The sequence below is a fragment of the Diabrotica undecimpunctata genome, chromosome 5 (assembly GCF_040954645.1).
Source record: "Diabrotica undecimpunctata isolate CICGRU chromosome 5, icDiaUnde3, whole genome shotgun sequence".
Classification (NCBI taxonomy): domain Eukaryota; kingdom Metazoa; phylum Arthropoda; class Insecta; order Coleoptera; family Chrysomelidae; genus Diabrotica; species Diabrotica undecimpunctata.
This window is the reverse complement of record NC_092807.1, coordinates 138,143,941-138,171,644: the sequence shown is the minus strand read 5'-3', so window position 1 is coordinate 138,171,644 and position 27,704 is coordinate 138,143,941. Positions and strand designations below refer to the sequence as shown.

The window sequence follows — 27,704 nt, the reverse complement described above, 5'->3', positions numbered from 1 at the left end:
CTTACCATTTGCAAAAAAAAAGATTTACAAACTTTTTGGCCCGTTCTTACAAATTGTCTAGTAGCTTGCTTTCAACTAATCTTGGCCAGAATTATTCTGTGCCATTTAGATGGTACTGTGTTCATTGTACCGTTTGAGCGCCCCTGGATGGCATTCTGTAGAAGACATCATGTATTGTTCTTTGTGTTTCTACTGTAATCTTAGTGTTGCATTTCAAACACAATTACATGTAGTGGGTGTAAATACTTTGCCCAATATAGTTTTACCTTTTGTTGTAGTGTATTCTTCACCAGAGACTTTTTAGTATTTGAAACATTGTCAAAGGCTTCTCCCAAATTACCCATATTTTGGATATCAGATGGTCCACGTTCTAACACTGCATTCATCAAGGGATCTAAATCATCTGCTTTGTCCACTGGGTGACGAAGTGGGATGATAAGAAAAATGATAAATCAATCATCCATTCATTCATCATTTCATCAAATGAAATACATCAATTTTAGACTACTAAATGAGTCACAAACTAAGAACTATTTGTTAAATTTGATAAATAACCTAACCTATAAACGTCACTGATTAGGCTGGTCTATGTTCCATAGATCAATTGATTTTTAAGACAAAAGTGGTCTATGAGTCACCCTTCTTCTAATGGATCTTAGACCACTTTTACACATTAACTTTAATGAAACTAATGCCTAATACCAACTAGATGAAATTGTCAAAATTGTTACATAGACCAATTTAGCTCTACTGTCGTCATCTATTCCTAGTGATTATTGATACTTATAATCATATATTTAGTATATTTGCTCATTTTTATATCAGAAATATTAATTAATATCTGGTGAGAAGAAATTATAATAAATTCCTAAGATTTCTTCTCGCAGTATTTTCCTTTCAGTTATGTAGTTTGTACCTATTCTCCTTTTTCAATCCTTCAACTTTTTATTCATATGGTTATTCTTATTCTCTTGATAACAATTTAGGACAAACATTACATTTTTATACAGATGAAAAAAATTTAAAACTAAACTACTAGATAATTTGCTATTTTAATGGTCAAGACAAGCCTGTTTTTATTTAGTTTTTTTTTTAATAAAACTAGCTGATTCAAGGAACTTTTGATATCAGCTGGCCCTGAATTAAAAATGTGCAATAAATATTCAAATTAATAGTAGCTGGAATTTAAAAATTCTATTAAGTTTGTTTATTGTTATAAATTATCTTAATAAAAATATTAACTTTAATTATTGTATTAGTTAGTTCAGTTAATCAATACCAATTATGAGTTACTTTTAAATGTAAACATAAACAAGTACACAATCTTTAGAAATCTAACTGAACTTTTTGAGATACTGCGATTGGATATTCTCTGTAAATACACTACCATTTTAATTGTATGTTGATTATTTCATCTGTAATTTCATGTTTTATTTTTATCATTTGTCTGACACTTCATTTGTGACCTCTTCTTGTCTGTATTTTTCCATCCATCTGTTTGGCTCTTAGTATTTTATTTATTATTATGTATTTATGGATATTCCATTTTTTACAAAACAACCTGTACAAAGCATAAGTTCCGTTAAATAAAAACAAACTAAAATTAGAATTAAACTAAATTTAATTAGGAACTTAACTTATTTAGGTACCTAATCATGCTCAAAACTTTAACTGATTTCTTAAATGTTGTTGAAGGTATTCCAAATAACTCTAAACTATTGCTGTGCTCATTGGCAGTTCTTAAAATTCTTGTAATGGGTTCATTTTGACCATAATTTGTAATATGAAATGGGATGTTGAAAATCTCAGTATTACGAGTTCTTTTAGTATTACCATTAAAACTTATTAAACTTAGTAACTGGATCTTCAACAACTAATGAAGGAAACATAAATCAGCTTCAACCCTTCTACGATGTACCAACAAGATATTAATATTGAATGTATATCATCATTATGTGTATTAAAACCAATCTTGTAAACACATACCCTCAAAAATTTATTTTGAACTTTCTCGATACTGTAGATATCACTATTATATAAAGGAGACCAAATAAGAAAACCATTCTCCAAAACAGATAAGTTTGTTTTTGCTGAAAATATTTACAATTTATAAGAATAAATCCCAATATCTTTAGAGCTTTAGTTGAAGTTTCATTTGTATGATATTTAAAAATTAATTTACATCTAAAGGTACATTTATACAAAAACAATACTTTATTAACTCCCTTGATCTACCAAAAGTAATTTTAAAATACTTTTATATTTAAGTATTCCATATTTATCTCGCACCAAATAGCTAAGCCTTTAAGATCATTTTGTAACAAAGAGGCATCAACTAGGTTATTAACTATTCGAAATATTTTAAGGTCATCAGCAAACATTAGAAAGTAACTACTTTTAATGATTGATGATATATCATTAGCAAATATATTAAATAAAAGAGGCCCAATATGAGACCCCTGAGGAACTCCTGAGGTCACAGAGACTCGCTGAGATAAACATTTTCCATATTTTACATACTGACACCTACCAGACACATTACTTATCCACTCAAGTATTTAGCAATAGCATATCATGGTTAACTCTATCAAAGGCTTTAGAGAAGTCTTGTAGATAGCATCAACCTGCCCCTTTTGTTCAACTGAATTAGCAATAAAATTAGTACACAATATTAAGTTCGTGCATGTAGACTTACCCTTAGAAAAGCCATGTTGTTGAACATCATTTAAATCTTTACAATTATATGCTAAGAAATTATTTACAAGACACTCAAATAATTTGGGTAATACTGATTGTCTACAAACAGCCCTATAATTTTCAATATCATTTTTATTACCGGATTTGAAAAGGTGTTAAATATCTAGTTTTCGAAAAATCAAGAAAATACCAGGACTCACTGATGAATTAAATAAGTAGTGGATAGGTTTTGCAAGAGTAAAAAGGCTTGAGTACATAAGCTGGCAAACAATCTGGTTAAAGCGATAATTTCCAATTCATCTTTAAAACACTATCAATTATGTCACAGAGCTTAATATTATAATTATTCATATTGACACACTGGTGATAATTAAAAATTGGGATTTGATTTTTAGAATTAGAATATGGAGTTGAGAAAAAATTACCAAATAGAACATACTAGATGGCAGGTTGTACATTTTTCCCATGCTATTTATATATTTTCAAAAATGTTTTGGATTAAATAGAATTCCATTCTCAATATTATTCAAATAGTTACTTACTATAACATTGAGAGGGGATCATTATTATGTGTTCATCATTATTATTATGTTATTGTGTGTACACTATTAGATCTAGATGAATTCTGAAAGCACTTTATTGAAGCGAAAGGCTTATTTTATCAAATTAAATAATTTAATGATTAAAAAGTTTATAATCCACTAGGAAACTAAGTTCCTGTAGCTGGCTGTATACCATGTATCACAAAATTTTTTATTTCAAATCCTTTATAAAAGGTATATAATAAACAAACGGGCTATATCACAAATACATTACAGAACATTTTCAGAATGTAAATTCCATCATCAGGGTAACGAAGTATACATGCTATGAGCCACTAAAATATATGGGTGAAAACCCTTTAAATGTTATTAATTTATAGATATGTTACATTATATATTATTATAAATTAGGATGTTTAAGTTACCGTTGGAATTGGTAACATGGCAACATATGGCTCTACATAGATTACATGGTCCTGAGACAAAGTGTCTTTGAGGACCTATTGATAACAACTGATAAAAATGACAATATTGACATGTCAATAAACTCAATAAAACTACACTGACCATTATAAGGCGGTTTCTAATAATGTGAACAATTTTTTGTGGTTGAATTCAAAATAAAGGCGCATTTCTTTAAAAATATACTCTTGTTGAAAATAAAAAATAATTCCTAATAAAATAAGAAATAATTCTTTATGTCCTACAGAAATGATTCAAATATTTGGCCTTCTACGGCTGTACAGTATCCCAATCTGTCATAAAAACTTCTGTGGGCAGATGTAAGAAATTCGGCTGTAACAGAATTGGAGACTTCTCTTATTAGGTTTTTTAATTTTAGGTTCTAGCCTCAGGATGATCGTAGATGATGCTTTTTAAATGTCCCAAAAAAATGTAATCAAAGATGTAATCCATCTTCTGTATAACAGAGAAGCTCCGCTAAATATTATAAAAACTATCGAAAACATCTACCAAAACAACAAAATGGAAGTCAGAATAGATGGGAAACTTACAGAACCTATAGAAAATAGAAATAGGCAGCGGAATAAGACAAGGTGATTCATTGAGCCCGATGCTCTTCAATTTGATCATGGATGAAATCATCAAAAGCGTTAACAAAGGAAGAGGATACAAAATGGGAAACAAAGAAATCAAAATACTCTGTTACGCAGACGACGCAATAATGATAGCCAAAGATGAAGATAGTTTGCAAAAACTGGTCCACAGATTTAACATAAGAGCAAAGGAATTTAATATGAAAATCTCATCTCAGAAAACTAAAACAATAGTAGTCAGCAAAGAACCAACAAGATGTAAAATAGAAATTGATGGCATCAGTATTGAACAAGTATTGGAAATAAAATACCTGGGAATTACACTGTTTAGCTATGGAGACCTGGACAAAGAAGTGAGAGATCAACTACAAGAAGCAAATAGACTGGCAGGATGCCTTAATAACACTATATGGCGAAACAGACACATTAACACTGAGATGAAATCAAGAATTTATAAAGCCAGTGTAAGACCAATAATGACATATGCCTCAGAAACAAGATCCGACACGGCCACAACGCAAAGGCTACTGAAATACTCTGAGAGATCGAAAGAGAAGTGAAGACATTAGAAGAAAATGTAACGTACAGTGTATAAATGAATGGATACAAAATAGAAAAAAAAGAATGGAATAACGACATAAGCAGAATGGAGGAAACCCGTGTCGTCAAAATAGCAAGAGATAAGTCACCAATCCGCAAATGAACAAGCAGAATTGCTTATAAAGAGGAAGAAGAAGAAGAAAAAATAAGTCCATGGGTGTAAGATCTGGAGATCGCGTAGGCCAGTTAATATCGCCTGTTCCACTGATAACTCGATTCGGGAAAGTATTGTTTAAGTACTCCCTAATTATTCCAGCGTTGTGAACTGAACAGCCGTCTTGACGAAACCAAACATTCTCCACGTTTACATCAGGAAGATAGAGAATAGCGGGAAAAATCTGATTCTGTAACAAATCGAGGTATACTCTACTATTCAAGTTGCGCTCAATAAAAAATGGACCTATTATGTGGTCTTCTAAAATGCCAGTCCAGACGTTAACTTTTCAAGGACGTTGAGTTTGGTAAACAACACTTCTGTGCTGGATTTCCCGCGCCCAATACCTCGTAAGGGAAGGATTGTGTCTCCCTACTAACGAAACAGAAGATTCATCAGTAAATAAAATGTTTTTAATAAAATTGGGTTCATCATTAGCCTTCGTTATTAGTGTTTCACAAAACTCCATTCTTCGAAAGTAGTCGTCTGAATAAAGCTGCTACGTTTTCGATTATTTAAAATTCTTGTAACCGTGCTTTTTCAATACTTTCGTTAAATTAACATTGCTAACATCTAACTTCCTAGCAACGCTTCTACAGCTTGTCAAATTTAAGGTGATACTTGACAAATTTGTCCACTTGCGTAGAAAATTAAGTGAGAACGCATTCAGAGGAAAAGAGATACATAATGCGCTCGTTCTCTTCGCCTCGTTGGTACACTCCCTACTACAAGTTTACAGAGAGTGGCCTTATTTGTTAATGGAACTTCTATTATATATCTATATTTTATGTTATTTTGACGTTTAAATTTTTCCTTCGGAATTTTTTCTCAAAATACAAAATATTTTGTTTTGTTACTTGGTAAAAAAATTCTTGTAATAATTATATTTTATTTGACTCATTAATATTGACCATTCAGTCATGTTGAAGCGGCAGTTTTTTCGAACACTTCTATAAATGTCTCGTTCTGTAATTTAATAAGAGGAATATTGGCAGAGATGAAAGCTTTACATTTGCGTTACAGTAAACTGTATAAGAATAAAAGAACAGTAGTTTATCTTATACCTGGAACATACCGACGAAACATTTATTACTTAATTTTTCCCAATATGGAAAGTGGCTTATTCCCAATAAAAATAGTAAATTACATTATTATGCCACAAGAAAATAGCATAAGAATAATTTTTATTTTAAATAAAAACACACACACAAGCGTACAACCCAGCTCCTACAGAGATATGTGTTCCAATGGAATAGTGGGACCCACATGTCTGAAGATCAAACCGGTCACACTCCCTTCGAGTGGTACCTATCTGACCCACAAGCTATCCTTCCACCCCTCCCCCTCGCAGAGGAGACTACTCATTTTTTACTTTGGAGACCCTGTTTAATAGAACATCTTCCGTATGTGGTTAAGCCACCTAATTTTAGGGGTAGCTAGAAGAGCTTTTCTCCCTTTGGATGACTAAAAACTGAATGACTACTTAGGACTCATGTTCCCTAAATGTGTTGTCCAGACAGTGGGCCATCGCCCATCGACCTGGGTCGATGTCTCGCTGTCCAAACTGTGTGTGTGTTCGGTCACTCAGTCGTCGAATTGGCAAAATGAATTTTGTTCTCCTCGGCGACTGGGTGCCCAAAAGGCCCGTCCATCCGCCTACGTCTGTCGGTACGTGACTTCAATGCTCAGTTTACGCGTCCTTCAGAAAGGTGTTTCGGTGCCGCTGGCGCTCAAACTCACTGATTAGTCTGATGTCTAATACTACTTTTAGATACAAATTACTTGACTACACAAGACACTTGAGATAATTTAATTTATAACTCACCACAAAAGACACGATTACAATTAAAGTTCGTCTTCTGTCTCCGAACTACTATTTTCTAGAGAATCCACACTATTAGTGTCACTATCTTTCTGCAAATGTATTATTAAATCGTCTACAATTAAGTCTAGAGCTGGTTCCTTTTCCATTTAATAACGCTCATAAGAAATAGCATGCTCGCAATATTTTTTCCACTCATCTTGGGAAAATTTGCAGAAAAACTCATCACAATATGTTTCAACATTTTTAAATTTAAAATCTACATTTTTATTTGCCACATATTGTTTTAGAGCAGCCCACACTCTCAATTGGATTTAAGTCCGGGTGGTAGGGAGGTAGTCTTAAGACAGAGTGACCTGCATTGTGCATAATTTGATCTATTTCATAAGTTTTATTTCTGGGTTTGTGCAAGAGGAATGAATATAAGTTTCATCCATGTAAATTATGGGCCGATTTTCTTCCCTATATTGTTTAATATTTCTGAGAAACTTCCTCCGGGGCACTTATATATACCCGTATATCGGGTTTTTCCATTAGGATTTTCCTGTTATTCTTCGCTTTCTTCCATCGAAATCCCATATCTCTCATCACTTTTCTCAAAGTTTCATGCGACCCTGTATAAATATTGTCTTCATTAATTTTTTTTTGTAATATGTCGCAATGAAGGAACTCGTTTTTCCGTGACATAATTTATTATTATACGCCGAAGTAAACCTTTGTCAAAATCGCCAAAGTTGGATTTTGGGGCAGATCTCATTCTTTTGTTAGGCGTCGAAAATTGTGTAGAAGCACCTTCTTCTATATTTTTCATTTCACGAGAGATCCGTTTTATAGTGGCTATACTTACTCCCGTTGCTAAGGAAGCACGCTCTTGAACTTTTTTAAAATCTTTAACATGCGGATTTTGCATCGCTTTTCTCTGCATAAAAATAATTACATTTGCTATTACCTCCCTCGTTTGTCCAGACAAGACTTTGCCTTCTAATTTTGAATGAAAATCCATGTTTATAATTTAAAATACTTAACAATAATTATTTAAATTACTATTGAAATGGGAATAAGCCACAATTAAAGTTTAAAATACGTTTATTGACGTTTCAATTTCCACTTCGGAAATCGTTCCCAAAATATAAACATTAGTAAATTAAACAAATTTTGTTTTTTTGGAAAAAAAAATTACTAATGTTTGTATTTTGAGAACGATTTCCGAAGTGGAAATTGAAACGTCAATAAACGTATTTTAACCTTTAATTGTGGCTTATTCCCATTTCAATAGTAATTAATTTAAAATGCCACAAGAAAGTAGCTTCAGAACAATAATAATTATTTAAAAAGTTAAATCTATTGTAATACGATATTTCTTCAACACACAGTAACTTTAAACATAAGTAAAATAAAGAAACTTTGTCGCAGACTATACCAGTACCTTGCACTTAGAAGGGCCAAGAAATAATAAGGACGAATTGTGTTGTGGTCGAATGCGCATCGTGGGTGGAGCCTAATTTCAAATCGGCCAAGTATCACGTTAAATTTGACAAGCAATACTTGAACGTGTTGTATCTACCTCGATTGTTGCACAAATTTGTGTATTCCGGTATTCTCTTTCCCAACCTTTTTCTGGTGACACATCTTAAGCGTGACATTTTCTTCAATTTTTGAGGCAATAACTCTCAAAATTTTTAACAATATTATGAACTGACTGTACGCAAGGAATTGGTCTCCCCTCAAAAAACACAGAAAATGAATCTACACACTGTTGTCCAGAATTACCACCATAAAACCATTTTATTATTTGAAACTTTTGTGCAGGCGTATAAGCAGACATGTTGTTTACAAAAATAAGTTAAAATCTACGCTCTTATTTCTTAAACTACCACTGTATAATGACAAATTATTGGCGACGGGGCAACGGAGGTTCGTGGAAAGTTGACGGCGCGCAGTGTTGCCATTTATAGTGTGTATATCTAATTTAAATCTTAACATACTGTATGTTTAATGTATAACAATTTACATACTTAATTTTACCATTTTTATTTATATTTATACAAAGTTTACAACAATTGATTTGTATGTAATATATTTAATGTTTTTCAGTCACGAAAAGTAATTGTAAAAATAATAAGCATAATAATTCAAGAAAAATAACATGTTTAGATTTGATTTTGAAATAAAAAAATTATTTTTTTTGTAAAATTTATTTTTAAAGGATATTGTTTATAACTATAATACAATACTCAGTTAAATAAACAATTCACAACTAATTGAATTTGTATAATCTTTGCAACGAGGTACCTCAAATTAAACAAAAAAAACATCAATTTTCGTTGATTCGAACCAGGGATATTGCGACTTTTATTTTGAATTTATGAATTCAGTTTTTGAAATAGTAAAATCGAGAAATAAAAAAACTGCTAACTTGGTTTTTAAGGGTCGTAGGTAGATATTGAATTTTGTTTCGAAATTCGTGTAAAAATGCCGATATTTCAAATAAAAAAATTAACTTATATGTTAATGCGTTTGAGTTATTTTAAATATTTATAAGCTTAAATTCACAGTACTTTTGTAAACCTATTTTACAATATTTAACCTACATTTTTTAATCGTTAAATTATTTGTGATACTCCTTGAAATTTTTATAGCTGAATACATATGATACTAGCGGACCAACTCGACATCGAGTTTTGATGTAAGTTTTGCTGATATTTTACAGGGGCGGAGTCTAACGATCCATCGTTTCCGTCGCCTGGTGTAAATGTTCCAAAAATCCTAAAAATAAACTGTATCGACGCCAATTTTTTTAAATTGAAAATCGATACAGTTTTTTAGGATTTTCAGGAAGATTTACATTAGGAAACGGAAACAATATGATTGTTAGACTCCGCCCCTCTTAAATATAAAACGGAAGTAAAACCGGAAGTAACTTTTTTTTGCATATTTTAGATTGTAAAATACCACGTTTAAGAAAAAGAAGTCGGTTTGAGAACTCTAACTAACTAACTAACTAAATTTATATTTAAATATTATTTAAATTTAAAAAATACAGAAAACAGTATGATGCTGCGCGCTAGTCTACACTACCGCCTACTGTTCCACTTTTTTGAGAATACGCCACAATTTTACTTTATAATAAGTTTATTTTTTATTTATTTATTTAAAATAAACCTAATTTAAAGTAAAATTGTGGCTTATTCCCAACAAAATTAATAATATATTTCTAACTAATAAATTAAAAACAAAGTAATGCTTACCTCATTATTTAATTATTCAAGTATTAAACTCAAAACGTAGTCTAAATCTCTAAATATCAATCACAACACCTCACACACGCTGCACTTGTTGGAAACAGAATACTTTCTAACTAAACATAAAAATAAAAAAATACCAACTCATCAGATAGTGTAAAACAGATCCCATAAATTAAAATCGGGGACAGGAGGATCCCGAATTTTGAGTGGTCATTATCGTTATTCCTTAAGTGGAAACACTTGTTGGTGCATTCCAGCATTCGAGAATTGACGCGTTGTTGCATTGTGTATAATATTGAATGAGAAATGGATTTTAATATATTTATATATATTATACAATTCTGAATTCAATCAGTAAGTATAAGAAAAAAGTAGACGCGGGCATAATATTTTAAAAAAACATTGAAATTTTGAAGAATGAAACCTGTAAAATTCCTATACTTTACTATAGGAAAAATTCATTTTATGGCCGCCATTTTTAAACCGGTTCGAATTTTTTAAATTTTAAACCTTAGGGGGAATCTACTCAACAATCTGTTTAATTATTCGAAAAAATTATTCTCCTATCTATCACCGTTTAGGAGGAGTATTGCGCACAAGAAAAGGGCTTAGCCTTTTAGTATATAAGATTGTTCTTATTATCAGGCAAAATTAAAGTTTTTTGTGCATTTTTAGAAAAGTTATTAATAATTTTCAAAAAATCGACTTTTGAAGCTATTTTTGCAATAATTAAGCAATACATTAACAGAAATTACTTTACTGTCATTTTAAAGAATTTTGTATGCTTTTTAAGTAAAATTGAGTCACTTTTTTATATAATTGACCGGTATTCACCTTTAATATTTAAAGTCAAATAGCGATCTTACATATAGCCCAGTCCGGTTATGCAAAAATAATCGATTTCACGGCAAAATTGTTCGCAGATATCTGAAGCTTTTAAGACATATGTGGGGGTTACTAGATGACGAATAGATGAAAAGGTACTCGTATTTTTACCTTGCGTTTTTTTTTAAACAATAATTTATGGTCACAATTTGATTTTTTGTCTATAAATTTTTTCCCTTATATTTTAAATAAATAATATTTTTATCATTTTTTTATATCAAGTTTATCTTTATTTTCCCGTTTTTTCAATTAAAATTGATAAATAATTTACGGAGATATTTGCAAAAAGCAGTTTTTTTTGCACTAATTTATAAGTTTTATTAATTTTTTTATTAACAAAATAAATTGTTATTGAAACATTTGAAAATCGAGTAATTACCGTCTTTTAAATGTGTGCAAAATTTTCCCCCGATCGGTCAAATAGTTTAAAAGTTATTTAATTTATTTATCCCAGAGGCTAATTATTTAAACTATTGAAATTGCCCTACAAATGATCCTAGACACATTTTAGCAAATTTCATAGGATTCTTTAAGACTTAATCTATCTCAGAAGTTTAATGTATATTGCGTTTTCATCGAAATTATTTACAAAATAAACGTTTGAAAAAGGGTTTTTTTTTACTTATAAACAATTGTAATAACTTCTACATTTTTCAAGCTACAGGCTTGTACGTACGACCATTGGATAGATGGTAAAAAAACTCACTTTTAAAGAAAAAAACCTTCTATGACCAATAGGAACGAAGTTAGCGACTATTTTTTAAAAAATTATTTCTCCATTATTTATAAATATTAAGAAGTAAAATTTGCAAAAATTTTTAATGAAAATCTAAACTTTATATTAAAACTTATATCTATAAAAATCATCCAATTTTTCGAAACTTACAGCCTTTCGAAAGCTCGACATAGGAAAGTGGAGGGGAAACTGTTTCAGCACCACGCTAAAAAAATTTGGTCAGTCTCAGTGTAGTGGCTTTAAAAAGCAATATACTTATACTTCTTTGAGTAAAATATTTTGTGTATTTTGAACAAAAAAGTTTTAACTAAACGCATTTAATTACTTTTTGATTTAAAATTGTAAGTAATATTTAAAACTATTGAATGAATAATTGATTATATTAAATAATTATAAACAAAAAACACAACAATACACTTTCTTCAAATGATTTAAGATACTTACAATTCAACAGAAATATGTATCGGTAAATCATCTTTTAAACTAGAAACTCTGCAACTAACTGAAGGTGCAGCCAAACAGCATGTTCTTCGGGTTTACTATCAATTACAAATAATGTAGTTAGGTAATAAGTTAGATGCTTGTGTCTATGGTTGGAGATAAAGTGCCACTGGTTTTGAACCAATTTATACTCTAGATAATTTAATTCCCGAAGAGACATTACAACACATTACATGAAAATGCACCACAGGTTGCAAAACTACTAGATGTGGGTGCAGAAAACGTGGTTTGAATTGTACGAACTTGTGCATAAATTGTACTGAGGAAGAAGTAAAGGAGAAAATATGCTGCAACCACGGTACAGTTACGTTTGACGACGAGAGTGATTCTGAAAATGTATATTTAGAGACTGATTTAATAAGTGAAGACAAACAACCTGCAACAAAAAGGTTCAGAGCTGACAGTGAAGTCGAATGAATGAACCAAATTTTAACTTTTAAACCAATATATGTAAAGAAAATAAAAAAAAAGTAAAGTTCAATAAACATTGCAAAATTTAATAAGACAAGTAATGAAAAAATCGACTTATTTTATCAAAGCAGTAACGCAGATTAGATTAATATTGTATATCATATTTGTACGAAAAATAGAATAAAAATCAACATTGTTAATTATAAAAATACAAACAATTATAATTAATATAAGGAATATAATAATATAATGTGTAAAAAAATTCATAAAATTTATAAATTAGTGCAAAAAAACTGTTTTTTTGCATATCTTCGTAAATTGTTTATCAATTTTAATTGAAAAAACGGGAAAATAAAGATATTCTTGATATAAAAAAATGATATAAATATTGTTTATTTAAAATATAAGGGAAAAAACTTTAGACAAAAAATCAAATTGTGACCATAAATTATTGTTTAAAAAAAAAGGCAAGGTAAAAATACGAGTACCTTTTCATCTATTCGTCATCTGGTAACCCCCACCTATGTTTTAAAACCTTCAGATATCTGCGAAACATTTTTCGACCTTTTTTTAACCAAACTGGGCTAATAGTTTATATTATATTGTTTATAAGTAAAAAATGACGTTTACTCTTTTGCATATTTTGTTTATTACATTGTTTTCATAAAATTTATCAAAAGCAGTAACAGTTGTAAGATATCTGTATCAAAGAGTGTCACGAAAAAGCTTTTTATTTGCTAATTTCTCTGGCCTATCTATGAGGATGTATTGATATCTATTTACAATAGTTAACTAAATGACCGGTTCCGTGTACAAAGAAAATATATTATGTCTCTAAAACTAAAACATTCTATAAATACATAATATACTGAATTGTGTACTAAAGTATACTAATATTTTATTATATTCGTCTTCCGTAGATCAAATCTAATTAAAATTTCTTTCGCTGTTTGCTACTAAACTAAAACATTTTTTTAGGTAATGAATTAAAAAACTTCGTACGAACATCGCGTGGGCCACTTTTTTTAGAACTATGTATATTTGCTTTTTATTGATAATTGTGAATGTCCTTGACATGGAAATATCAATTTTACAAATAGATGTTAAAGTGGTATACTTAAACTTGTTTGGGAAAAACTGAAATAAATTCTCTCTGATACTAATTATTAGGAATTTTTTTAAGCCCTTCTCTCTGTTCGGATTGCTGAACATAGGCCTCTCCTAATTCTCGTCGCCGTTAATTTCTGTTATGGTCTTTGAGTGAGATACCCAACATCTGTCGTTCCATAGCTCTCTCGAGTTTTTCTGATCTTCTCCATGTTTATTTTAGCGAATATCGAGGTTTGATTTCCATATGTAAGTACAGGTAGGATACAGGAATTAAACACTTGGGTTCGCAGTCTTTGAGGTATATTTTTATTTTTAAGTACGTATGAGAGTCTTCCGAATGCTGCCCATCCCATTTTTACATGTCTACTTATTTCGGTAGTCTGATTTTCTTTGGTTACCTTGACATTTTGACCCAGATATGTATATTCATCTACGTGTTCTATCTCTGTCCCTTGGATGTTTATCATAGGTTTGTCATCTTTGTTTGACATTAGTTTAGTTTTGCTGAAATTTATTTTCAGTTCTTTTTTTAGGGATTCTGTGTGTAGCTCCTAAATCATCGTATTCAGTGCATTCCACGTGTCGGCTATTACTTAGTACTACATCATCTGCATATCTAAGATGGTTCAAGTATCTTCCGTTAATAAGAATAACGGCCAATGTTATAAGTAATGCTCCAGGAGTTACAAGGTACGCATGTGCACGAATTTTCGATATCAAAAATCCACTTGACGCTCTTTCCTGACATGGTTGCAAATCAAATTATAAATATTACCAACATGGAAGGACAGCGTGTTTTTGGAACTAACTGGAAAGACTTGGATAGAATTGGTTTTCAAGCATACATTGGTCTTTTATTATTAGCTGGAGTTTTTAAGTCCCATGGCGAATCAACTAAAAGTTTGTGAAATGAAGAAACGGGTCGTAGTGTATTTCGAACAACAATGTTCCTGGAAGTATTTACAAAAATTTAGCAAGTAATACGTTTTGATACCAAGACTACTAGACAGGATAGGAGACGTACTGATAAACTTGCTGCAATATGTGAAATTTGCGAAAAATGGGTATAAAATCTACCAAAATTTTTTAACCATTCCAAGTAAAAAGTTCGTATGTTCTAAAATGGCAGATCTATACAGGAAAGAAAGCAGATGCCACGCCGGAACGGAATCAAGGAATGCGTGTGGTGTGCGACTTGCGTAGTGATTTGAAAGGCCACAATATTACTTGTGATAACTTTTTTACATCATACAATTTAGGAAAACTTCTTCTAAAAAGAATAAATACAATGCTGGGGACTATAAGAAAAAATAAGCCAGAGCTTCTAGCACAAATTGCGAATAAAGAAGTTCATAGTTCGTCTTTTTACTTTACGCAAGATACCACTGTTGTTAATTATATTCCTAAAAAGAATAAAAATGTTATTCTCATGAGTACTTTGCATAATGATAAGGCTATTAGTGACAGAAATGACAAAAAGCCCCAAATTATTTTAGAATACAATTCCAGTAAGGGAGCAGTGAATACTAGATCAGCTTTTTAGTACTACATGTAAGAGAAAGACAAATCGCTGGTCTATGATTGTTTTTATAATATGCTGAACATTTCTGCCCACAACGCGTTCGTTTTATGGACATCAATAAATCCCCAATGGAACATCAACAAACTTACAAAACGGCGAATTTTTCTTGAGGAATTGAGAAAAACACCGGTGAAACCACTTATCCTTTCCAGGAAAAATTTACCAAGAACTAAAGACTCACAAGAACTGGTAAAAAGAACACGAACAGAAGCGAGTAGAGAAGATGAAAATTCTAATGAACCGTCTATGTACAATCCAACTCCGCCTGCTAAACAAGCACGCTGTAAATTTTGCTCTAAAAACGATAACAAGACTAATATTTAATGTTGTGTATATCACAAACATATTTGTAAAACCCATTCTTTTTATTACTGTCCCAGTTGTAAACTAAATTAAATTTTGTAGGTATTTCTTCTTAGGCTTTTCTGGGAAAGAAAAAAAAGCCTTTTATTTTTGTTAATAAGGTTTAATTTACAGTAGCAACATAATTTTTGTTTAATTAACTATATTTTTTGTTAACAAAGTTTTGTTTAGCATCATTAGCTTATTTTATTTCGATTAAGGACCGTAAACCATACTTGGGCCATATTGACCCGAAGAGTACGTTTGCATAAGTCGAACGGTACAGCAGGGTTAAGAAAGTTTGCGATATACTGCATTAGAGGAATTAAATACCGGACATTTTTTAATATTGTTTTGACGGGAGGTCGATTTCAAGTTTTTATTATCGTCATTGTTGTTTATGTTGTTATTATTTGAGTAATTAGCATTAGAAAGATTACTATTAAAATTGTGCTTATCTATCTGATTAGACATTGAGAAGTTTTTTCGATACTGCTTTTTATGTCGGTTCTATTGGTTCTGTTGGCACTGTAGTACAGACACTAGTTTCAGTTAGATGTTTCTCAGTCGGATAATGATCGGTTTTCAATGTATCCATTGGATGTCAGTATTCTTACTAGCATACCAAAAATTCTTATTACTTAATGGCGTCTGTAATTTGAGTTTTTGATTAATATTTTCTAATCTGAAACCGATTTAACTGATCACCATGATTGGAAGATATTCCAATTCACTTATTTTCAGTCACGTTCGGTGACGTTAATAAAAACAACAATACAATATCAATACAAGTCTATAAAATTAATCGCAATTACAGCATATACATAATTATGATAGATTTATCAAATCTTAATTACTTCCACAAACATAAAATTAATATTTAAACGATTTGTGAAGTATGCGTACTGATAATAAAATTATTATTACAGGTATGAACCAGAACTGCACCCAGGAGTTACTTATAAACTGAAAACTCCAAAAGCTACTCTAAAAATTTTCTCTACCGGAAGTGTTACAGTAACTGGTAAGACCATATAGACATTAAACAGTAAACTTTATTGTATAATTGTGTATGTTTTTTTTAGTAATGTTTATTCCCAATAAGGTGTTATTATGAATGTTTCATGTAGGCTGAAAATTCAAATTATCTCTATTCTTGTTAGGTTTGAACATATGATATTTTTATATTCTGTGCAACATTTTGGATCTATTAGGTATAAGGTATCAGATGAAAAATTTATATTTTTGGAGTTATTTATCCTTTTGCAAAAATTTTAACAGATAAGATCTTGAACATTGATGATTCATTTATTTAAAACCCTAATCTCTTAAAAATTTATACATTTTATTAAGCCCTTCTCTCTATTCGGATTGCCGAATATATGCCTCTCCTAATTCTCGCCATTCATCTCTGTTGTTTGTAAGACGTTTCCCCATTGGTCCTGCAGTTCTTTTAATATCGTCGCTCCATCGCATTTGCGGTTTTCCTCATATGGCTTCATAAGGCCGCCAATTTCCGATTTCTTTATTCCACCGGCCATCCTTAAGACGTTCGTTATGTCCAGCCCATTTACATTTCAGTTTAGCTCCATGTTCGACAGCATCTTTCATTTTTGTTCTATTACGAATGTCTTCATTGGTTTTATGGTCTTTGAGTGAGATACCCAGCATCTATCGTTCCATAGCTCTCTGAGTTTTTCTGATCTTCTCCATGTTTATTTTAGTGAATGTCCAGGTTTGAGCTCCATATGTAAGTACAGGTAGGATACAGGAATTAAACATTTTGGTTCGCAGTCTTTGAGGTATATTTTTATTTTTAAGTATGTATGAGAGTCTTCCGAATGCTGCCCATCCCATTTTTACACGTCTGCTTATTTCGGTAGTCTGATTTGCATTGCTTACCTTGACATTTGTCAATTTCAAAATGTCAAATGTCAATGTCAAAAAATTTATACATACAGTGTGTTAACTGTGTCGACGTTATATGTGTTGTTTTTTCGGATGGGAGTACCTGTTGACAAAAAAATAGTTAAATAACAATAAAATAGATATAGGCAACAATCTGAATTTTGATTTCGAAAAACTAAGAAATACTCGGATTTCAACTGTTTGTTTTAGACGGAAAAAATATTTCACGTTTAGAGCTTCTGCTTATCGCTCTGAAGAGTCCTGATAGGCTTCCGCGGAAGTGCATGCCATTTTTGACCTGTGTACAATGCTTACACTTAACATAAGTCCTTTAAGACTTTCCTTCTACGTATGCCTCCCCCTGGCAGCTGTTCAAAATCGTGAGTTTCATTGGTATCCTAAAGCTTTGCATTAATCATTCCTGTTCACTGCTTATCTTACAATTAAATTCTTTAAGGAAATCTATGAACATCTTGTGCAGGTCTATATCATACTTCTGGCACGGTTCCATTTCTTGAAGCATAAGATGTGATCTACGGTACCGTTAACGGGAAGATATTCACACTGATAGTCTTCGTATATGCAGACCATCTTTTTTTTTGTAGTGGACTATTTTATTCTTTGCAATCAGTAACAAAGTCTCCCCAATGACAGAAAAATATAGAAATCGACCGGTTCAGGAGGAGTTAGCTGTTCATAGTATAAATTCACAACTTGCGAAACCCAGCAATCATTCCGCACGTATTTTTATGCACAGTGCAACTTAAACCTGACATTATTTGTCTTGCCGAATCCTGACTTAAACCCACAATTCCTGACTCCTTGTTAATATAAAGGGATGCAATATATCGTAAAGACAGAGAAAATCGTATGGGTAGCGGTGTATGCATTTATTTATCTAATATTTTTACCACGAATAGATACTTATCTGTTATTAAAAATCCTTTAATAATTAAATTATTAAATTTGGCTTAATTTAGTATGTATATATCGTCCATCTGTTTCGTCCAGATGTTAATTTCGCAGAGATCACCTGGCCAATAACTTCATTATCTGACGCCGAAAACGCTCATACTTTAAAAGCTTTGTAGTAAATTAAATCTTGATACTCATCACAGAACCTACTAGATTTAGAATTAATAACCAACCTTCTACTTTAGATCTAGTGCTTGTTAACGACAAACAGCTGATTTCATCTCTCGAAGTCAGTTCTCCTATAGAAATGTTAGATCATGCAGTTATAACGGCTCACATCGAGTTCAATCAAATACTACCCGCAAAAATAATATTGTAACATATGCTACTACCGACTTTTCTGAAGTTGACACTGAACTCCCTCAAATCGACTGGCATTTATTTTTTGCAGACTTAAACGACCCCTCATTAAAATGGACTGCATTTCTCGATACCGTTCACAATATAATTTCTACAAATACCACCTTCCGTAATATTTATAAAAACAACCTTAAACCCTGGATAAATCGAACAGCAATAAAACAAATTATTCACAAACGACATCTATGGCGGAAATTTAAATACACCAGGCTTCTCAGTGATTTCCAAAACCACCGCAGATTTCAAATAACTTACAAACATCTCTAAAAACTCTAAGACAAAATTTTGCAGTGTTTTGCTTTGCAAAAAAACAAGTGTTATTGAAAGTGGTAACATTAAAAAAGTACAAATACATACGATCCTCCTTGACGTCTAAAGTTTCGATTCCTCTACTAGAAAAACCAACCGGACTTTATGCTCTTCTGACAAAGAATCTTCCGAAACTTTCTCTTTAGTATTTTCACAGGTTTTTACTAAAGAATCGAATGATGGCTATCTACCTGCTATTAACTGTAATCGTGTCGGCGCATCCTTACAGTAAGTTGAATTCACAGTGGATCATGTCAAACAGCACTTAATTAAACTTCGGACTAACGCTAATTATACAAACTTCTTTTATCCAGAATTCCTTGCCCCCTAGTTGGAAATTAGTATCCATCACCCTTATTTTTAATAAAGCCAACAAACTCGACCCCAACAATTATCGTCCGATTAGCTTGCTGCCAGTAGTTGGCAAAGTCATGGAATTATTTCCGAGGAGATGATCAAATTCCTTCTCCAGGAACATGTTATTCCAACACAACAACATGGATTTGTCTCTGGTCGCTCTACTCTCACCAATATTCTACATTGTGTAGACTGGACGTCATCACTTAACAGTTCGCAGCCGGTTGAAGTTGTCTATCTCGATTTCTCTATAGCCTTTGACCGTGTACCTAAGCGCAGACTTTTACATAAGCTAAAACATTTCAGAGTTCGCGGTACTTAACTTCATTGGATAGATGATTTCCTGATAGATCGACATTAGAAAGTTAGAGTTGGCGAATCTTTCTCACAAGACAGGTTAGTGGAAAATGGAATGCCTCAGGGTTCTGCCCTTGGACCCCTGCTTGGTACAGTTTATACCAGCGATTTTCCTTATTATATTTCAAGTAAAATATCGTTCTAGACTGGTGACACAAAAATATATGTCAATCCAATCACAAACCAGCTAACCCTCGAAATGGACTTGGAATCTATTTTAACTTGGTGTTGCCATTAGCTACTACCCTTAAATGCAGAAAAATATGTAATGCTTCGAATTGGTAAAAATAGCCCACTTATGCCGTAATAACATTTTGTATTTTTTTGTAATTTTGTAATTTACTAGTAGGTTAGGTACTAAAGTAATTTCTTTGTTTTTGGGTATAATAGGCACTTGTCCAGTTGCTTATGTATAATCATAATAATAATAATTTTTACATACATTTTTATGATTCTTGTGACATTAATACGTTATATGGGTTGTATAAGAAAATATTAATTATAGTGCACAGATTCTAAACATGCCGGTGGGAGATGGCTTCTTTGCGTTGTATTATAGTTGGTGTATGAGAGAAAAAGTTTTCGAAATAATGAAATAACAAATTTTGTATTATTATTTGTTATTTCATTATTTTGAAAACTTTCTCTCATACATCGACTATAATACAGCGCATAGAAGCCATCTCCCACCGGCACATTTAGAATCTGTGCACTGTACGTTTTGTGATTTTTTGTCAATTAAAATAAATATTGCTTATTTAGCACATAAAACCTAAATTTGTTATACATTTAAATTTGTCTCAATATATAGTTGTTAGTGCTCGTATTATATACGGTTATTGTTGTTATTTTTTGTTGGATTTATCACGATTTATGGTTAAAATTCAAGGAAAGGGATAAATAAATATTTATTCCATGTGTTGCATGTGCAAGTACTAAACAATTCTCTCATTTCAGCTCCAAGCGTAGCAGACGTCCAAGCCGCTATCGAATATATTTATCCTTTAGTTTACGAATTTCGTAAAGAATTCACCAAAGAAGAACGGGAGGCGCTGCGCAGAAAAAAACAAAAACAACAACAAACGGGTGACATGCCTTTTGCCGAATATGACGATGAAGAAGATACTGAAAATATCTGCGAATCGAACAGTGTAAGAGAATCCGATATGTGGGATTAAACTCTTGCGTTATTATTTAATTGATTTATACACCTTTCCTAAGTTTCTATAACCTCACCAAAGACCAGACCTTGGACTCTTAAAAACGAAAAAATAAAACTATTTGTTGGAATTCAATCAATTCAAACTATTTGTTGGAATTCAATTTTTTTTACATTACATGTGGTAAAACTGATTGGTTTGCATTGAAAATTGAACATTTGTATCTTGTTTGTCATCAAAATACATCTAAAACAAAACGCTAAGTGCTTATTACCATTGGCACTTGATTATATATTTTTATTTATATTAAAATCAATTGTCTCAATTTCTAAAGAATTAAAGTTGCCGACCAGTATTTTTTTCAGTGTTTCAATTTTGTCGGGAAAATCGACTTTAATTCTGAGGCTAATGTCGTAATACAAATCCGCTATTAAAGATTTTGTTTTCTCAAATTAAAATAGTAAGAAAATTATAAAAAAACGGTAGGATCTATTAGAAAAATCTTCAATAATGTAGTATTGATGAGTGTGTCTTTTTGAAAAGTCGACCTTTTTATTGATTCTCGAGAAATGTTTCAAGAAACGACAACTGTATAATAGTTGTAAGAGCTTTACAGAAGATATATTCTTTAAGGGTCAATAACTGAGTAGCCAAAAATAATTTATAAAAGGTAAATATTTTAGTCGGTATATTAATCCGGCTCGAAGGACCAATCCATAATTCGTAATAAGTGAATTGGATGTCTAAGGTTCAGTTGCTGCAGCTATTTTTAAGGACAGTTGATCACATTTGACTAATTCCGATTCTGCAGACGAGTGTTGTTCTGGAGGTATATAATTATCAGATGATGATGCAGATAAATTACTAATGTCATCATTAAACTCAACAGGCTTCTACTGTCGTAGAATCAATTTAAAAGAAACACTTTTCAATAGAGATAATCAGAAACACCGATTAAAAGTGATTAATTGAAAAATAGAAACTGTCTAACTGTTAAGCTAAATATTGAATAAAACTTCATGACTCTTTAATTGAACTATTTTAAGTGAAATTATATACGTTTAATGTTTATTATTGTTCCAATAGCAATGTTTTATTTTTTCTTTTTTATTGTTTTTTTTTTTGTTTTTCTGAGGTCTGGCCTAGCAGTTTTTAATATAATGCTTGAACCTAGTCAGGTAAATATTTTCGGTAGATGAAGACTGAAAGAAGTTTTTCTTTGTGATGATTTTTGTTTTTCGTTCGGACGATTTGCGTCCATACATACTATGGATATCTGTAGGATTTAAAACTTATTAAAGATACAAATTTGCGTAATAACTGTTAATGTTCGATATTATTTTTGATTTCATTTTTACATTTATACCAAAGCAAAACGAATTATGATTGTTAAATAATTTATGTTCGTAAAACATACTGAACGTATAAATTTGCGTAGTGCTATTTAATTTCCGATATCACTTTGATCCCACTTTCACATTATACCAAAGCAAAACGAATTGATACTATAGGATATTGCATACACTGAAATTTAATCAAATAATTTTGTTAATTTAGTACGTTTCTTTATTGTTGACTATCGTTATTTATTACTAGGTACTGTTCGGGCCAGTTTTTAAGATATAATAATGTTCACCAGCTACCTGATACATATTATGTCGTTATATACCTACAAATTAGATATGAATCGTATTTGCGCAACAGAATACAACTATAAACAAGGTTATATCAACATAAAATCAAGCACAGTGATACATTTTGTTTTGGTAATAATATATTACATACAAGGTTGGTACTCCAAGAAATAAATTACACCAGTAAGCTACGTTTAATTTTTATATTAGCATTGGAACAAGTCAAGTTTTTGCAAAACATTATGAACCTTGGAAATACGCATGTCCGAATAAAAATAAATCCTGAAAACATTAACTATTTTAATTTCAAACTGAATTGCGCGAAAGGGCAAAAAAGACTTAGTCTAAAGTACAGCTCACATCAAGGTATAATTTGTGACAAGGCATAAGACAGATTATTTTTAACCCCAGAACGTTAACCTTAATTTCCACTCTCGTAGGTACTAACCATTCGTAACGTTTACGATTTTTTTTTTCAATTCCAAAAAAGTAAAACAAAAAATTAAGATAAAATTTTGATTAATTTTTAAAATGAACAAAGAAACATTTTTATGCTTAAAATATGCGAAACAATTCAAAATTTATTTATCTACGTCACAGGTGCACGGTGTTCTGCGCAAGATGCTCGTCTGCAGTGATTGCAATGAAGTGACTTCATTCTTCTTTTTTTGGAGGGACAGATGTAACATGTAGTACGTTTGTTAGAAGGTTGATTGAGGTCAGCAACTTCCAATAGAATTTGAATTAAATCGCTAATAAGAAGCTTCACCGAACGTTGCAAAGTCGGTATCGCAAAACGCTTTTCAAGCCATAATCTTGAGTTGTTGATGTAGATTTAACATAAAAGCCTTTCTCGTGATTGGTTCCTGATTATTTCATAATAAATTATGATTATATAATAATCCAAGAGTGTATACCCTATGTTGATCATACCATAGAATATACAAAGAGGCCATCTTCGAGTTTCTCGAGAGCAACTTCGGTGACCACACATTTGGTCGAAAGTGTCCACACCAACCTTTGTTTGGTTATAGGGCAATATTATTTCTGGTTTTTTAGTAGTTGGACAAGCAACTGAACCTTCGTGCATTGTCGATAAAACTAGAACGGTTTTGTTCTTTTTGGATTTATACGACACTAACGTCTTCTCTAGGTCAAAGCAAAATCTTGAATTTCCGATTTCTCTATTTTTAAGATTAATCATTTCAGGAGGTATCTCTCGTTCATTTTTCCACCAAGTACCAATAATTGTAAGGTTGTGAGGAGGCTTCAAAAGAGTATCCGCAAGGTTCACTGAAGTGAACCAATTGTGCATTGTGACGTTTCGGTAACTTCCGTAAATAGTTTCAATCAATTTTTTAACACGGTATTCTCCTAGAGATTCTCCATTTTTGTGCGTATGTTTGCCGAGATAAGGGTCTGCGTACTTGGTGCCAACGTGGCGAGTCATCACAATTTTAATTCCGTACTTGGCCGGCTTATTCGGGATTATACTAGGCCGGCTAATAACTGCTCGTCAATAGTTACCTGGTCGATAGGACTCTTTACAATGAAAAATAAATTCCTCCCATATTTCCCGGATAGGGGCAAACCTATCTATATTTTTTCTTTCAGTTCTTGTGGTTTTATCACCGAACCTAAGATTATGTAGAAGAAAATCAAATCTTTCGCAGCTCATTGTTGCTCTATAAACGGAGCTAGAAATTTTGGTATCAAGCACCTCTCCACTATGAAGATGGTTATCTTTTTGTGCTCCAGAAAATTTTAGTAGTCTAACAAGAGCATTTAGTTCATCCCTTGTTACGAGAGAATTAGTATGTTTAAAAGCTTTAAAATTTTTAGACTTTGAGTATTGGTGTGCAACAGAATTTTTTCGAACATAGAATCGTTCATTAAACACTGAAATACATCTAATGGTGTATTAGCATGTTTTGTCTGTCTAGATAGTCCTTGAACAATATGCAAAATATTCCTTTTTGTAGCACGTTTCCGAAGATTAGATACAGTACACCAGCTATGACCATTGTTGCCTTTGAAGCTCGTAGTCAAAGTGGAAGTATGCGGTTCAGATTCGTCCACGATGTTTTCGGTTTCTCGCTCCTTAACTTGTTGAAAACACACTTCTTCATTACCTTTTTGGTTTTAATGAGGCTGAGGCTGAGTATACCCACAGAAGAAATCTCATATTGAACTCTACATGAAGTGCTAGGCATAGAAACAGAAGTAGAGTGGTTATTAGGCTTTCTTTTTTTCGTTTTAGGACTGCTACACTCAAAATAGCTGCTTTTAACACCAGAAAATTCTGGCTCGTACTCAGATTCTACGTGCTGAAACAATTTTGCACTCTGTCTTCACTTTCTGAATTACTGGAAGTTTCGTCATTTGATTGAAGGCTGCCATCATCTAATTCACCCATCAATATTTTTTCGTCCTCCCAATTCCAATTCTAATTAGGTTAAGGGTCTTTTATCCTCAAATTTTCAAGCCATTTTTAATTAAATTGTTTGTGAATGAGAAAAGAAAATAATAATACCAGGATAAAAAAACTTCCGTTAACACTAACCCAAGCAAACGAAGTACACATCGCGCCGACAGTTTTCTCAATCCTAAAATTTCATGTAGGATTTGATAGTATATGATCCATGCAATTTCTTAAAATATTTATTGTTTCAGCTATGAAGGGCATCTTCAATCAGTGGTCTGCCAGTACGAGATCGTGAATTTTGTCAAGTTATACTCCGCGATAGCCGTTTTACTGGTACATGTGCGTGGCTCATCAAAAACCAACGTGCGACAACGTTGAAACCCGTTAAACCAATTTTTCACGGTGATCATCGAAGAAGAAGAGTCACCGTACCCATCATCCCAGCGCTGTTTGATTTCACTTCGCGATTTCACGCGACACGCGGTCAAAATAAAATTACGGATCCGATTCGGCTGAAATTTTGACAGTAGCCGTCTACGAGAAAGTACTACAAGGTAGTAAATTTCTTTTGCGATAGTGGCGCTATCGAAGTACTTACCGAACCGCTCTCCTATACTTAATTTCAATATTACTTAGACGTTATAAAAGATAGTAAATAACAGTTATTAAACAATAACCTAAAATCACATCAAAGTACAATTTCATAATGGTCGGAGTTGTCGTTCGCCAAATTCCTCATTTATTAAAAAAAAAAAAAATGCAACTTACTAAATTCAACTGATTCGATTTTGTGTTTAAGACAATTTTAAATGTATTTTACACCAATTTTCATGTTATTCAAATACCTGCTTAAAATTGTGTAGCTCACGGACTTCGAAGTGAAGTTGACAGGGAACAACGGAATAGTATTTGCTGTGTCTGAAGATGTAATGGAATGTCTATTGTATGTTTATTTCTTGCAGTACCAACCCTGCATTGTTGTGTTAGAAATTGAACAGCCAAAATGGCGTGAAAAGAATGAGGAAAATGATATAGTGAGAAAGACTCTGATTTTTAAATTGAATGAATACTCGCTGGAATAATTCTTTCTATCAAAAGCCATATTTTTCATGGTATTGAGAAAAAAACGATGCCAGCACAAATTATAATTTTTTTTTCTAAATGCTACATCTTATCTCAAAATTGTAAGATTTGTTGTTATTGATTTTATTCATTTTATTTTAAAACTAATTTTATGGTATTTTATAATATTAATCTTGAATGAGAGTATGAATATTTATTCAAAATTGTGTAAACTTTTACCATTGTTACATCGGATCTAAATGATGATACTGGCAGTCTGCTGTGAAACAATATTAAAGTAGAATCAGTTTTTAGTTTTATTTGGTTTTATAAAGTAACCGGTTTGTATTTTACTTTTAATTTCCGATACATAACATTTGCGTTTTCCTTAGAATCAACAGATACCTATGTTTGTGTAGATATTTTTAGTTTTATAATTTTTGATTCAAAATAAAACTTCTATTTATATTAAAAATGAGTTGTACTAATTTAATAATAAATTCGTTCGAAATATTAGTTCCTTGAGATTTTTACTACTGAAACAGCGAAATTTGGTATACCAACTGAAAAGAATACGAGACTGATAGTGATCATCCAAAATATTCATCATTTAAAGCCACTTTATATTGCGAAAAGCAATGCAATACCTGAATCATAACGAATTACAATACAAATATGTAAGTTGTATCGCATTACCGAAAATAAAATGTGTTCTAAATGTCTTTAGAATTTGTTCTTACTTTTTATATTTTTCAAGGATATAGGGATCAACAATTTTTTGTTTTCAATTTGCTAAATAGTAAAGCTTTTAGTGATACTCTCTTCCTTTAATTCGTTACTTACATATTTCGAAAAACTTTAGAATATAAAATATTTCTGTGGTAGGACTTTTGTTACTAAAAAACTCTCTACTACCTACATCCTTTATTAATTCTATATTTTATACGTTTTTTGTAGATTTATACTTTATAAGACATATCGTTAATACTTTCTACTGAGTATATTTCTATAAGAAACTCAGAAGATCGTATAAAATGAAAATTCCCAATAGTTTAAAAAGACTTACAATAAAGTAAAAATTTCTAGTGTAATTAATATATTTATAAAAATTAATAAAATTATGACAATATCCAAAAAGATTACAATTTTTAAAACGTTCGGTCCTATCAGACCATCAACAATGAAACCTGAAAGTAAGTAATCCCACTTTAATTTTATAAACAATATGAGTAAAATTTTGACTGTTAATATAGACCGGTGGTATGATTACTTACTTGTGCCACTTCCAAAACGGTATAAAAATCTTTGATTTACGTTTTAAATGTTAAGAATTAAAATTAAAACGATATGATGTCGATAATTTAAGATTTAACCCAAAGGGAACATACTGACCCTTACTCGAAATAAAAGCAGAAAAAGAGATTCAAAAGAAAAGTGTTAAGAGTAATCATAGATCTAAAAAAAGTAGAAAAGAT

The 27,704-nt window shown here is 31.5% G+C and overlaps 1 protein-coding gene across 2 annotated transcripts in view; it reads left to right on the top strand.

Annotated features, from left to right (window-relative positions):
- The window catches only part of LOC140441852 (TATA box-binding protein-like 1), a 34,329-nt gene extending 7,378 nt beyond the window's left edge, over positions 1 to 26,951 (top strand). The window contains exons 3-5 of one of the 2 annotated variants that reach the window (XM_072532803.1): positions 16,612 to 16,706; positions 20,906 to 21,099; positions 25,416 to 26,951. In XM_072532803.1, coding sequence (XP_072388904.1) covers positions 16,612 to 16,706; positions 20,906 to 21,099; positions 25,416 to 25,421 — 295 coding nt within the window. In that variant the 3' untranslated portion in view covers positions 25,422 to 26,951. Of the gene's footprint in view, positions 1 to 16,611; positions 16,707 to 20,905 lie in introns of both variants that reach the window. The other variant, XM_072532802.1, reaches the window with a different exon arrangement.
- The last annotated feature ends 753 nt before the right edge of the window (positions 26,952 to 27,704 follow it).